This window comes from Drosophila nasuta, chromosome X (assembly GCF_023558535.2).
Source record: "Drosophila nasuta strain 15112-1781.00 chromosome X, ASM2355853v1, whole genome shotgun sequence".
NCBI lineage: Eukaryota > Metazoa > Arthropoda > Insecta > Diptera > Drosophilidae > Drosophila > Drosophila nasuta.
The window spans coordinates 19,429,157-19,442,844 of record NC_083459.1 but is presented as its reverse complement, the minus strand read 5'-3'; the positions used below and the strand labels follow the sequence as shown (position 1 = coordinate 19,442,844).

The 13,688-nt window shown below is 36.8% G+C and overlaps 2 protein-coding genes across 4 annotated transcripts; one reads left to right on the top strand and one right to left on the bottom strand.

Annotated features, from left to right (window-relative positions):
- Positions 1 to 59: 59 nt before the first annotated feature.
- Positions 60 to 7,859, bottom strand: LOC132797219 (reticulophagy regulator 2). Of its 2 annotated transcripts, none has more exons than XM_060808817.1 (4): positions 7,701 to 7,859; positions 5,539 to 5,725; positions 2,703 to 3,007; positions 60 to 1,692 (listed from the first exon to the last, which is right to left on the bottom strand). In XM_060808817.1, the coding sequence occupies exons 2-4, from the start codon at positions 5,616 to 5,618 to the stop codon at positions 833 to 835; spliced, it is 1,245 nt and encodes a 414-aa protein (XP_060664800.1). In that variant the 5' UTR covers positions 5,619 to 5,725; positions 7,701 to 7,859; the 3' UTR covers positions 60 to 832. The 2 variants fall into 2 exon arrangements, with proteins under 2 accessions (XP_060664800.1, XP_060664801.1); XM_060808818.1 differs by having other exon boundaries at positions 7,827 to 7,843.
- A 634-nt stretch (positions 7,860 to 8,493) lies between these two features.
- On the top strand, positions 8,494 to 13,550 carry LOC132797220 (fatty acid hydroxylase domain-containing protein 2). Of its 2 annotated transcripts, XM_060808819.1 has the most exons (6): positions 8,494 to 8,705; positions 8,780 to 9,133; positions 9,880 to 9,953; positions 11,696 to 11,871; positions 11,946 to 12,400; positions 12,457 to 13,550. In XM_060808819.1, exons 2-6 carry the CDS (start codon positions 8,805 to 8,807, stop codon positions 12,605 to 12,607), a joined length of 1,185 nt encoding a protein of 394 aa, XP_060664802.1. In that variant the 5' UTR covers positions 8,494 to 8,705; positions 8,780 to 8,804; the 3' UTR covers positions 12,608 to 13,550. The 2 variants fall into 2 exon arrangements, with proteins under 2 accessions (XP_060664802.1, XP_060664803.1); XM_060808820.1 differs by lacking the exons at positions 8,494 to 8,705; positions 8,780 to 9,133 and having other exon boundaries at positions 9,677 to 9,953; positions 12,457 to 13,546.
- The last annotated feature ends 138 nt before the right edge of the window (positions 13,551 to 13,688 follow it).

The following is a 13,688-nucleotide window of genomic DNA, read 5'->3' as shown; positions in this document are numbered from 1 at the left end:
TTTTAATAACATTAGAGCGAAGTGTTCTTAAACGATACTAATTAATTGGTTGTTTTTGGTTTTTGTTTTTTCTCTTTTTGTTTAGCACCGCAATCAGGATTTAAAGAATAATATGCAAAGGATGATTTTCATTACATTAATTGTTAGATTTTTGTTGTCGTGGGTTTTTTTGTTTTGTTTGATTTGATTTAAAGCGTTCTTGGGTACAGATTAAGTAGCTCAACATTTGCATGGTTATCCGTATATGTATGTATATATGTATGTATTTGTGTGCTTGTGGTTTTGTTTTGTGTGATACAAAAGTATTTACAGTGTTTTGCATACGAGAGAACTCGTAATCGAAATTGTAAATCAATTAGTAACTAAACCGCTGCTCCAAAACACAAGCAAAAAAAAAAAAAAAAAATAGAAAACCAAATCATTAAAAAGTATATAGAAACACAAGTCATTACAAAATATTCGTAATCGTAATCATAATCGTAATAAAATATATATATATATTATTAAAATAATAACATAATAAAGAGCGCAAGCACAGATATCTGTATGATAACAACAAACAGAACTAAAGAATACAACTAATCGAACTTCTTCCATTTACACATATCGATTAACCCCCGATAGACTCTTTGCATATTTTTATCGTTATTTGAATTTCTCTCAATATGGCTGTCTGCTGCGTATGTGTGTGTGTGTGTGTCTGTGTGTTTTTGTTTTTCTTTTTGGATTGGATTACATATATGTATATTTATGTGTATCGTGTATATATAGAGTTAAGATATTAGTTGGTAATACGCGCGCTCGCAACGATAAACGTTTTTGCTTTCTTGCTTTACTTAAAATCATCCGTTTCGAGTATCTCAAAATCGCTCTCATCGGACGAATCGAGAGCGGTGACTTGACGTCGCTGCGGCTTAACCAATTGCTGCTGCTGCTGTTGATCCATGCTGACCACTTCACCCCCGCTGACCGGCTGACCAGCAGCAGCAGTTGTAGCATTGCTCCACTGGCCAACCAAATTGGACATCAGGCTGGGGAGCAGGGACTGCGCTTGGGATTTCACCGCCAGGGCGATTATTGCACCGGCTGCCGTCGCTGTCGCCTCGCTGCTGGATGCTGATGCAGCGGATGGAGGCGCGGTCAATTGCCGCAGGGCGGGAGCATCGACGCTGGTGTGATCGGGAAATTGCAGACCCTTGGACAGACTCTCCTCGGACGATGATGAGGTGGTGGACAGCGATGAGTCGCGCTTAAAATGCCCCCTACGAAAATCCATTGTGGACTCGCCGTCCTCTGTTGTTGTTATTGTTGCTGCTGCAGCTGTTGTTGTTGTTGATCGCTGCTCATATTGCTCATGTGGAGCAGCAGCAGCATTAACGGGGTTGTTGGCTGACTGTGTCTTGCTCTTGGTTCGTGAAAGTGGCACCAACTCATCGTCCTCGTCGGTAGAGTGCTCATCGATCTCAGGTATGGCATCGGGTATGAGCAACAACTCTGAAGGTATGTCATCGCTGCGCTCATCGTCATCGATGTCATCGCCCATGCCATCGGCATCGATGGGGGAACTGATCGTGGCCACATCGCTGGCACGCTCCAGCACAAACAGATTCGCATCGTTCACGTCCGGCATAAACTCATCGTCCAGCTCGGCATCCACATTGTTGTAGTTGATCTTCTCCGACCATTGGAAGTCTGTGAGGTAGAACAGAAAGCGATGTTATAATATAATATAATATGTTATATTATCTGAAGAGTGTCTTTAAAATCAGGGCTATTCATTTTTCTTTTTTTTATCCTTTTATCCTCAAATAATTACTTTAAAGCTAGTCGCGATTTTTGATTCATACAATATTAACTGTAGTCTTCATGATTCCCGAAAATTTGTTTGAGATCAAATGAAAAGTTATTAAAGAAATACTTTTGTATGGAAAAAACTTCTACTTACTTGGACTCTTAGTGGCTTTGGCTGACAATCTGGTATATTGTATGGTATATTTTGAATGCGGTCCTATATCAATATACCAAATATACTAGTATATTTCGCACTCTGTGGCATATTTTAAATATAGCAATATACCAAATATTTCCGTTGGTATACTTTTAGTATTTTGTGGTATACTAATTTGGTATATTTTAAAATAAATACTGCACTGTTTTGCTTTTATTCTAAATGGGCAGCAAGTATCTCACAGTCGAGCACACTCCACTCTAGCTTTCTTACTTGTTATTATTGCATTTTGCTTTTATTGTTTTGCTTACTTGTTTAACCTATTTAATTGTGCAATTTAGTAACTTTAAGTTGCAGCGAACTAAAGTGATAAATAAGTACATACATTTTATTAACAATTACATATTTAAGAGTTATAGTGGAATTCCACTGACGTTTTTTTGTTTACATAGAAAAAATGCTTAGTTTTTTTTGCTTATGCTCTTTTCTTCTATTAACATGCCTAATTTTATTTTATTTAATGTTTAAAACGTAATAAATATGTAAATTTTATGGACAATTAGTTAATACCTTTAACCAAATTCCATTTATGCATATTTTAACATATTAAATTTACTTTCTTTAGCGAGATTTTTAATTATGAAAAGTAGAAATGTTGCTCAGGCACAAGAGTGCGTAGAACTGTGTACTATATAGTTTATCTTTATAGAATATACGATAATAGAATGTGGTAATTATGCTTAATGACACTTACCCTTGCGTTCAATTTGGAGCAACTTGAAGTTGTATTTGGTGGAGATTAGAGCGGAGAGCACCAGCAGAGTAAGCACCAATGTGGAGCCAGAGATCAGGTGACCCAAAATGGCCAAGGTGGCCAGGCAGCCACTGCTCACCACGCAGAACATGCCCGGAGAATTGCGACGCCAGTCTTCGGCGCGTTGCAGCCACGATTCAAATTTGGCGCGCAGTTCGGGAGTGAGGACAACGCGAAAACTGCAGCGTGTCCAGTAGAGCCAGTAACTGAAGAGGCCCAGGAAAAGCACACCCAAGGGACGTACACTGTAAACAAGCAAAAACAGAAGATGGAGGATTAAAAACTGGAGATGAATGAACTGAAGATGTTGACGCGTTGATCACGAATGCTAAATAAACTCGCGACTTTGGTTGTCCAATTACCAACTATAATACATATAGTAGAAAAAAAACGATGATGTTAGATGTACAACGAAAAAAAATTAAAAGAATAATAATAATAATAAAACATGTTCTACCAGGAAGCACTTGGCATATGTTTTCGGCCACAAGTTCAGAAGCTTTCAAGCAGGTCAAACCTGGTTTCGATTTCGATTTTTTTTTTGTTTTCTATTTTCGTTTTCCGTTTTGTTTATGCGATGAGGCGAGCATCTCAGCTATCAATTTTGTTTCGAACCCTTCACTGGCCTATCACTAGTTCTATCTCTGTCCCTCTCTCTCTTGCTCTCTGACCATGTGACGTCACAAATGCGAAAAAAATAAACATATATAATTCGAAAATTGCTATAAAAACACATGACACTAGCAATGTCTGATTAATTAATAGTTTTAATCGTCAGCAATCTGATTCTCCTCTGATGTGGGGTAGTTTAGTTGGCCAAAACAAATTCTCATTTGCTTTACTGATTTTGTAGTTTCATTATTTACGCTTATCTCATCAACTTGACGTGTACGTTAATCATAAAGAAAATGTGTCATACAACACCAATAAAAATCTGCGAAATGAGCTTTCACATTTAAAAAAAAAAAAAAAAAAAAAACAATACGTGTTATCTACCCGTGTTTTTGTTTTCATTTCATTCGATTAAGATTAGATTATTGAAACTGGGGCAAATAGCGAAATTTGCCACTTCCTTAATATGCGTTTTATTTTAATTGACTTTGTGAATGAACCAAAACAAAGACCCCAAACAGCTGCTACTTAATACAGGGTATATTCGAGTACATTCATACTGAATCATATGGTTTTGCTGTGCTCAGCGTTTTTTTTCGCTTACGACTTGTTTTTGTATGTTAACAACTGTCTAATTATCATTATCGCTCTGTTTGCTCTTCACAGCTGATTCGCACATCACCCTCTCGCTCACTCTCTGTCTCTCTCTATCTCTCTCCCTAACATTTAAATGTACAAAGTAAAAACAAACTGTGTGAGGTGAGGTGAGAGGTAGGGGAGGTGCTGGCATCAATCAAACGAATTAATTGCCAAAAACAAAAAAAAAACACAAAGTTAATAGAATTGTTCTTACGAAATACAACAACAGAGAAACGATTACATTGATATAGGAATTAAATATTCATTCATTTGTGCACATTTTTTATCGATTGCGATATGCCGTTTGATAATTTTACAACACACCATTTTGTAATCCTTCCGAAACGAATATCGATAGCATTGATGCCAGTTATCGAGCCTGACAGCTGACAGATCTCTGACTGATAGATCACCCAATCGATTGTATTTTACGTATTATTGGTTGGTCTCTTGTTATTTATTGCCTTCGTTGCCTGACAAATAACCTTTAGCTACATAACAATGGCAATTGTTATTGTTTTCAGGTTTTTTTTTTTGTGTGTTATTTCAACTGATAGCTGAAAGGTAAACAAAACCTAATGCAGCCGAGTAACAAGTGCATTGATGTGCACGTTCTATTCTTCAGATACAGTTACACACACACGCACACACATATGCATAGTTTGTATATATATGTACATACATGTATAATTGGCAAGCTGTGCCTGAGGCTGCGTGCAAATCATTTTCGCTGCATTTTTCTTTGGTTAATTACGCCACACAGAGAAATTGTGATTGCACTCACACATGCATACAGGCTCCCATAGTGTGTGTGTGTATTTTTGAATGCGACGACGATTCAATGAGTTCTGGGGGGTATGGCATGGAAATGACATTTTTATATGTGTACACACTGGCACATGTAAATGTATGGGTGTGTGTCAGTACATAAAAGGCAACAACAACAACAATAATAACAACACAGGCAAACTACCAACCGCAGAGAAATGAATGTATGCTAGAGGGAGAGGGGCTTAAGAAAGGGAACGGCGAGCAGCGAGCCAAAACGAAGGTGTAGCACGTACATGTGCATGTATATATATGTACATATATATATATGATGAGTATGCATACATATACATGTATGTACATACTTATTCCCAAAATAAAACATTGCAACTTTTTAAAATTGGCCACGCGACGTTTCATCAGTCGCTTAAGTATTCTTCCTGCCCAGCAGCAGCAGCAAGTGCTTTGAGTTGTCACTCTCTCTCGCTCTCGCTCTCCCAGCGTTGTCGCCGGCTACATGAGTATGTATGTATGTCTAAAGTTTATTTATGTTTTGCTTCCTTTTGGAATGTGTGGCAAAGGGAAGGGCGAGGAGGAATTGTTGTTAATGGACAGTGCGTTTGGTCTGTGACCCAAATCGCGATGCGTGAACACGAACACTTTAAATATTTAATTATTTATGTAAATCAGAATGCAACAATTTATGAATGTATATGTACATGTTTGTATTGTCTGTAGATAAATTCGTTTTACTTACCAGGACATTAATAGCACCATACCCAGGGCAATGGCAGCACCTTGCAGCGTTAACCGCGAGGGACGTGGAATTTGAAACATTTTCGATTGTGTTATACTGAACTGTGAATGTTGATTGCAGCCAGCTGCTTTATCGATATCGATGCAACTAATAATTTATCGTTATTGTTATTGTTCTTGATTGCGATCTGTTGAGAGAGAGATAAGCAAGTGAGGTTAAGTTTTGTTCTGTTCGTTTAACGGTTCGTACGCATTCGATCAGCTGATCGTGCCGTTACAACTCGCGCACTTGCACTTTTTTCACTAAATGTCATTTCACAATTGGGGCAACTGAGGCGGCGGCACAGCGCCAACTTGTTTTTCCGGCTGCTGCGTAGAAATGAAATATTGCTGCACGAAAACAACAAACAACAACAAAAACAGAAACGCAAAACAAAAAGAAAGAAATGGCATTTTACCAAAAATAACGCAAAAAGAAAAATGTCCAAAAATGAAAAACAATCATGTTGTTATTGCTGTTATTTTGGTTAATATTAAATGAGAGTGAGACAAAAAGACACAAAAAAAGTCCATGCATATATGTATTTTTTTGTAGGGCGCACTTTGCGCAAAATGCTGGCGGCATTCAACATCGTCATCGCGCCATGGACTTAAAATAACAACAATATTTCAATCAAAAATAAGAAACAAGAACAAAGAAATTGAAACTGCGTTGCAGTAGCGCAAAACAGCTGACATCCCAAAGTTTAATGATATGACGAGTGCTCTCTATTGCGACTTTCTTGTAAGGACTCCGTATGCAAAACGCACTCACACGCACGGAAAATGAATTGTGGTATTACATACATACATACTTCTTTGGTGCACATGCATATACATACATATGTATGTATGCAGTTTTACACACGCAATTTATGCAGTACAGGTGTCCCGCTCAGACAGACAGCAGCTGAATGGGCTTAGGGGCTGACTTTGAGTCCAGCCGCATTGACAGCAACGCCGGCAACGTGCGAAAAAGAGCATGTGCAAGAGTGAGAGCGACCACGTTTGAGCATTAGACTGTGTGTTTGTGTTGTTGTAGTGCTGCTCTGCTTGCCCATCAAAAATAGTTTCGAGCAGTATATGCTAGTGTTGGTGAAGTTGTGATGATAACAACAGCAACTAACGAAACGAAACACGAAAAAAGAAGGCGAAAACAAAAACAGCAAAGTTGTTTGGCCTTCGATGTCTTTTCAATTGCGTCGCAGAATATACATACATTTGTACGTAGGTAGATATGTACATGTGTGTGTGCGTATATATAATATATACATGTATGTATGTATCTACACATATGTAGCGTTGTTATTCTTTTTGCACTCTATATGGCTCGAGTATGTACAAAGTAATTAAATATATACATACATATGTATGTATGTACATATGTACAAAGTAAGCAACGCAAATAATACAAAACAAGCAGCGAGAGTTGCTGCTTGGCAGTCACTTGACTTGAAATGACTTAGCACTCGGTCATTTTTTCTATCCCTTCATGTAAAGCCCCCTTTGGCCAAAGCAAACACTGCAAAATAAAATGTGAAAACAACAAAAATAAATAGTAAAGGAAATGATACGCTGTGGTGAAGTCGCCTCCACCCCCTTTTTGTAGAACGACAAACTTAAAACGCAGTTACCAGTTACAACAACCTATCAACAGCAAGAATACTCTATTCCCAGCCACACAAAGGGCATTTGCTCTGGATAACAACACCCACACACAGACAGGCACACTCACAGACACACACACACAGATAGAGAACAAGGCTACAGAATATTTTGCGCACACATGTGATTTTTGTATTTACCAAAATTTTTGATTTTAAAAAGCAAAGATATGTGTTTAGTTACATAGATATGTATCTATGTGAATAGTTCTTGAATGAATTTGTTTTGTAATTTGCACACACAAATGGACACACACACATAAACTCATGAAATTCGCATGGAGCGCGCAACAGCAGCAGCACAAACAAAAACAACGCAACGTTGTTAGACGCGTCGCGCGGTTTGATGATGGAGAGAGAGCGACAGGGATGGATTACATTCTATAGAGGGGAAAAACGTCCTTCGAAGATACTATTATATTTTATTGACACCCACGACGAACAAATTATAATATTTTACTTTTGATTTATTCTCGCTGATTGCGTGACACACTAGTTTTATACGGCGATTGATGTCTTGTGCCTGGTGGCTCCGCTTAAACGGCTCACAATAAACAAAAACAAAAAAAAAATTGATAATAACAACCGATGGCAGCAATGTATGAAACGCGCAACACGATATGAAATGCTGCACAGCGTGACCGCTTGTGCCGAAGAAATATCGATGCCAGCGCTCTTAATGTATCGATGTTTTCGAAATCTTTGAAACATCGATCAATTTTATAGCAAACAAGTATCGATGTTTTTTTATCCAGTTTCGAAATATTGAATGTTTATTTTTAAATAAAATGAACTTTTAAAAAATATCGATCTTTTTGGGCATTTTTAAAATAGAGTTTTCTTAAAATAAAAATATTATTCTACTTATTTGCAACTTTCGGCATAAACTAGTGAACCTGTGCAGAGGCGCGTAATTTTGAAATGGGTTGCTTCTTTAAATATATTTCAAAACTCACCTTTATTCAAATAAATTCTTAAAAATTGAAAAATCAAGTTCCTCAGGGTCGATAATAAATATATATTTAAATAAATTAAATTAAGTAAAATAAATTAAAATCCACTATGGTATTGGAAATGGTATTACAGGGTCACACTGCAGCAAACAATATGAATTTATCGAATATCGATTGCCAACAGGGTTGCTTTCAAAAAACGTACTGTGCATGTGTATGGGTCGTATGTCAGCTTTGAGCCAAAAGACCAAACCGAAAAGAAATTCAAAATACAGCGATTTTAGCGGCACAAAAACCATTTTGTTTGTCAAATAGTTAACAACAAATGCGGGTCATTTGTTTTTATAAAATGTTTGCAGCTATCACTATTTGCGCGCACCAGGTTTGTTATAGCAACGAAAAAATCGAAGTGTTTTAAATGTCAAGGACAACAAAAAAGCATAACAAAACTTACAACAAAAACCTAACAACAACACAAAGGCGACTTTTCACTCAGACGAAAATCGAAAAAGGCAAGCTGTTTTAATTGATAATCGTATATAGAAAAAAAAACAATAATAAAAATCAATAATTGCATTTTAAAAAGAAAGTGCAAAGAAATTATAGCAACGATGTCCACGAATCCTGTATATGCAACGCCCGCCCAAAAGCCGCCAAGTAACTGTAACAGCAGCAACAATGGAATTGGCGAATCCAACAAAGTATCTGCTGCTGGTGGGGGAGGAGGAGTTGCAGTGGCCGCTCACACATCGCTGGATGTCAGTGGGACAGCAACTTCGGCAAAAATGATGCCGGCGGTACAAGCACAAGCAACTGGAGCCCAACAAAACTGGACAGATGAGATGGACAGTCCGCTGTGGTTGTCCTCGTTGCACAGTGTCATTTTCATCATCACATGCGCCTTGGCCGTGTTCATATTGTTTCGCAACGTACTGACTTGGTAAGTTTGTAACTAAATGTGCGAAGTGTTAGTAAAAAGGCTGTTCATTTACCGATATCTATAAAAATCCGTTACTCAGAGGCGTCGATCAGTTTTGCCTCAGCGATCGATAGATGGCGCTACAATCATGCGTCGGCAGATCGGTAGATGGCGCTTTTTGCACTTCGGCCCAAGCAAATATTCTTGTGAGCTCTAATCACAAAAGTAGAATGAATTGCTTAGTAAAAATATTATCTAGCAATACAGACAATTACATATATAAGAATGGTTATGATGGATAAAAAACGTTCGTGTACGTACGCATATATATTTGTTATCATACATCACATCGCGAAAGCTCTCGTCGCAAGAGCTTTAAGTAACGGACAATGGTTACACAGAGCGCAGTTTGTGTATCTGCGATCGTGCCCAGCAACGTCAGTTTACCTCGTCCCCTCTCTTTTTTTTGTTCATTCACTCACTCTGTATCGCTCTTACACACTGCGTGAGCTGCGCTTCTTCCTCATTAGGCCCCAAAAAAAAAAAAACAAAGTGAAAGAAAGAAAATAAAAAATAAATCTGCTCAGTTACCCAGTTTCAGTTCGTTTGCGACCGCCGCCGACTAAGAAACACGAGCAGCTCTTACAGTCGAACCACAGACACACGCAAAGAATTCGCTTGGATACTTTTTTTTTTTTTTTTTTTTTTTCTTTTGGTTTTGCTTCTCGTATGGAGAAATTTAACGAGTTTTCTTACCTGCCGACCAGGCATTTGCAGAGTTTCTGGGGAGCCTCCGGTGACTTTTGGCAATCGCAATGGGACAAGTTCATCGACAAGTTTGGTAAGTTCAAGCTGGAGTTCAACAATATTTTGATTACATTTAAATGATAATACGCTTGAGGGGAGAGTTTGTAAATTATATCATAAAAGTGCGCATGCACTCATGACTTTTACTTATGTACATATTTACATATTTATTTACTTATGTGCGGGAGTGTGCGCGTGTGTGTGTGTGCCTTTGTGTTTGTCTTTTGAACGTCAGATATCACAAATTGCACTTTTGCCTTCCATTCACAAGCCACAGCAATATCAACAACAACGAAAGCAAACAAAGTCAACAATAAATAAACGGCAACCGTTTTGTTTACTAATTTCGCACACACACATACAGACGTACATTTCGCATACACACACACACACGCACATACAGACGTACATCAGGGCACACTCACACATAAGCTCGATGCTCACAGACAAAGGCTGAATGGCAGGAAACCTCGATTACACTATGCATAAATTCTATATTTGATCAATCACATAATTCTACACTTTTCATAATATATAAAATATTTATATTTGTATACTATAGTATTTTTTTGGTGATGCAACATGAATAACAATCCCTATAAAGTGATTACTCATATTAAGCAGCCTTTCAATTGACACTAATTTAAATATATGCACATAATATTATTATTTTTGCGACACAAGAAAAAGCCAACACTGATAACGTTATTTAAATTGCAATCACAAAGAAATCACAACAGTTGGTATAAATAGTTTCATTCGGCTTGAATTTCAATTTCGAATAACGTTGACTGTTTTTAATATTTGTATGATTCCATTCTGTATTTTTAATGGAAACCGTTTTTTTTTTTCCTTTTTAAAATTAGGCTTTTTTCTGTAATTTATTCTTTGTTGTATTTTTAATATAGTCTTTATTATTTAATTATTGATTATTATTTTATTTATGAAAGATATTGTGGTATTCATTTTGTGCAGAAGGAGGCAGCTCCTATAAAGTGTATACATTCTCCTCCTATATGTCTGTCTGTCTGTCTGTCCGTCTGTATGAACACTTAGATCTCAGAGACTTACTACTGACTTAATACGGGTTTTAGCAGTTTTGACTGACAATTTGATATATATTTTGTATTCTATGGTATATTTTGAATATAGCACTATATCAATATACCAATTATAACCTTTGGTATATTTTGTTGAGCACACGAATTTGTAAATTTTGTTGTTTTTAATATTTCTGTAACTGATTTTTTGTTTTATTTTCTTTGCAAAAAAGTTTATATATTTTTTTATTGTTATTGTTGTGTTAATTCAAAAGAAAAGCCAGTTTAATTTATTCACTTTATGTGCGAAATTACTTCGAAATTAATTTTTAGTGTAGAATTTTACAGATCTTAGCAATGCATTAATAACCAAATCATCTGTACAGAGCGCAATAAAATACTATATAGTATATATGTAGTATAGTAAATAGTATATAATATATAGTATATAATAGTATATAGTATATAGTATATAGTATATAGTATATAGTATATAGTATATAGTATATAGTATATAGTATATAGTATATAGTATATAGTATATAGTATATAGTATATAGTATAGTATATATATAGTATAGTATCAAGGTATAAGTACAGTACGTAATGATCGTGTTGAGTAAATATTATTTATTGTTGCCCAAGTCAACGACAAGTGGACATTGGATGACTAATGAAAGCAGCTTTAACTTTTCCTAAGCATTTCTTTATTGATGATTTGCTTTCTCTGTTTCAGGCGATGATCCAATGATGCTTTGGGTCTTTGGCACCACGCTCTTCACAATGATCGTGTATTGGACTGTGGGTGGCATTTATACATTCATGGATCTGACCAATCGGCCAGCCTGTCTGCGCAAATATAAAATCCAGCCGGGCACCAATGAACCCGTCGAAGCCGGACGTCTAATGAAGGTCAGATTGGCCCGACAACAAATTGATATTGAATTTGTGAAGTGTTGATTCATTTACTGTCGTTATTGTTTCAGGTCATTTGGCGTGTGATCTGCAATCAAATATTTGTGGGCATACCGCTGGCATATCTAAGCTATAAATTGATGACAGTCCGTGGATTGAGCGATATACGCGAGTTGCCCACATTCCATTGGGTGTGCTTTGAACTAACCGTATGCATCCTGATGGAGGAGCTGGGCTTCTACTATTCGCATCGATTGCTGCACCACAAGCACATCTACAAGTTCATACACAAACAGCATCACGAGTGGACGGCGCCCATCTCGGTGACAGCGATCTATTGTCATCCCATTGAGCACATTTTCAGCAATCTTTTGCCCCCGTTTCTGGGCGTATTTCTAATGGGCAGCCATGTGGCCACCGCTTGGCTGTGGTTCGCCTTGGCCATACTGAGCACACTGAATGCCCACTCGGGCTATCATTTGCCCTTCTTTCCCAGTCCCGAAGCTCATGACTTTCATCATCTGAAGTGAGTTCAAGTTGTGCAGAATTTATATTTACTAATAATGTGTTTCATTTTGCTAGATTCAACAACTGTTTCGGTGTGCTGGGCGTGCTGGATCGACTGCATGGCACAGATTCGCTGTTTCGTGCCACCAAATCGTATGCGCGACACATTATGATGCTGAGCTTTGTGCCACCGCGTGATGCCTTTCCCGACTCCACCATGAAGTGAGAAGAGCGTGGAGCGTGGAGCAGCAAACTCTTATTATTAATATTGCCTATCTCCTGTCCCTCTCTCTGCATGCATGCAACTCCTATATATAAATAGATATATACATATATATATACGTATTTATTTATTTGGCATCTTGGTGCATGTCATTTTTTTTACTGGCATTTCTAAATGTGTATACTTCATTGTGATAATAACCAGGCAAAGTCGTGTCGAGCGATCGAGTAACGATTTTATAGACATTACAAAAACCACGAAAAAAATGTTAAAAACACACAAAAAAAAAGTAAGCTGCAAATGTGCAAAATGTATAATGTAAAAATGTAGAGAAAAGACACAACACACATCCTACAAAAAAAAAAACAGAAAACAAAAACTATAAACTTTAAACAAACAATTCTAGTAGTAAGCATAAGTGTGTTTGTATTATGTTAAACCCCTCCACACACACACACACACACACACACAGCACAAAACAATGAGATGAACAATTACGAGTAATAAATAAGAAAGTAACACGCACAGAATAAAAGAACTTGAACTTTGGGCGCTGCCTACAATTTTGTTGTTGTTCTTCTTCTTGTTGCGCACCCCCGACGCAGAACGAAAATAAAACCTAATCTAAGATTACAATTATACTTATACTTGGCAATAAGTTATCTCCAATAGTAAAGCACAACACAAATTTGTCAGCGTCGCTAATCCAGCGATAGAACTTGACCTAGAATCATTCGTTTGCACCGTCAAAAGAATGAGCTACGTCAAGCTAAAGCTTATCTATGATATAATATATATTATATTCGGATAATGGATAACGCTATTGTTCCTTCTTTAAACTGTGCTATGCGCTATATTCATCAGGGATTGATAATATTGTTTATATTTGAAAATTAATTACATCAAAATTTATGATTTTATACGTTCTCTTCATGTATTTATGATTAACGATTTTATGATTAACCATTACACATTAATAAAACAAAATACTATTACAAATATATTTATTCCCCGCTTTAAAACAACTTGAATAAAACATTTTCATATCCTTTTAATACTTTAAACTTTTTATTATTTTAAAGTT

Bases quoted from the DNA above. Each gene is read 5' to 3' on its own strand.
- LOC132797219 (XM_060808817.1), bottom strand. From the start codon at position 5,618: ATGTTTCAAATTCCACGTCCCTCGCGGTTAACGCTGCAAGGTGCTGCC. The intron at 3,008-5,538 runs GTAAGTAAAACG...GCTTGTTTACAG, and splicing joins ATGGTGCTATTAATGTCCTG to TGTACGTCCCTTGGGTGTGC. The intron at 1,693-2,702 runs GTAAGTGTCATT...TCTACCTCACAG, and splicing joins GCTCCAAATTGAACGCAAGG to ACTTCCAATGGTCGGAGAAG.
- LOC132797220 (XM_060808819.1), top strand. From the start codon at position 8,805: ATGTCCACGAATCCTGTATATGCAACGCCCGCCCAAAAGCCGCCAAGT. The intron at 9,954-11,695 runs GTAAGTTCAAGC...TCTCTGTTTCAG, and splicing joins CAAGTTCATCGACAAGTTTG to GCGATGATCCAATGATGCTT. The intron at 12,401-12,456 runs GTGAGTTCAAGT...TCATTTTGCTAG, and splicing joins CATGACTTTCATCATCTGAA to ATTCAACAACTGTTTCGGTG.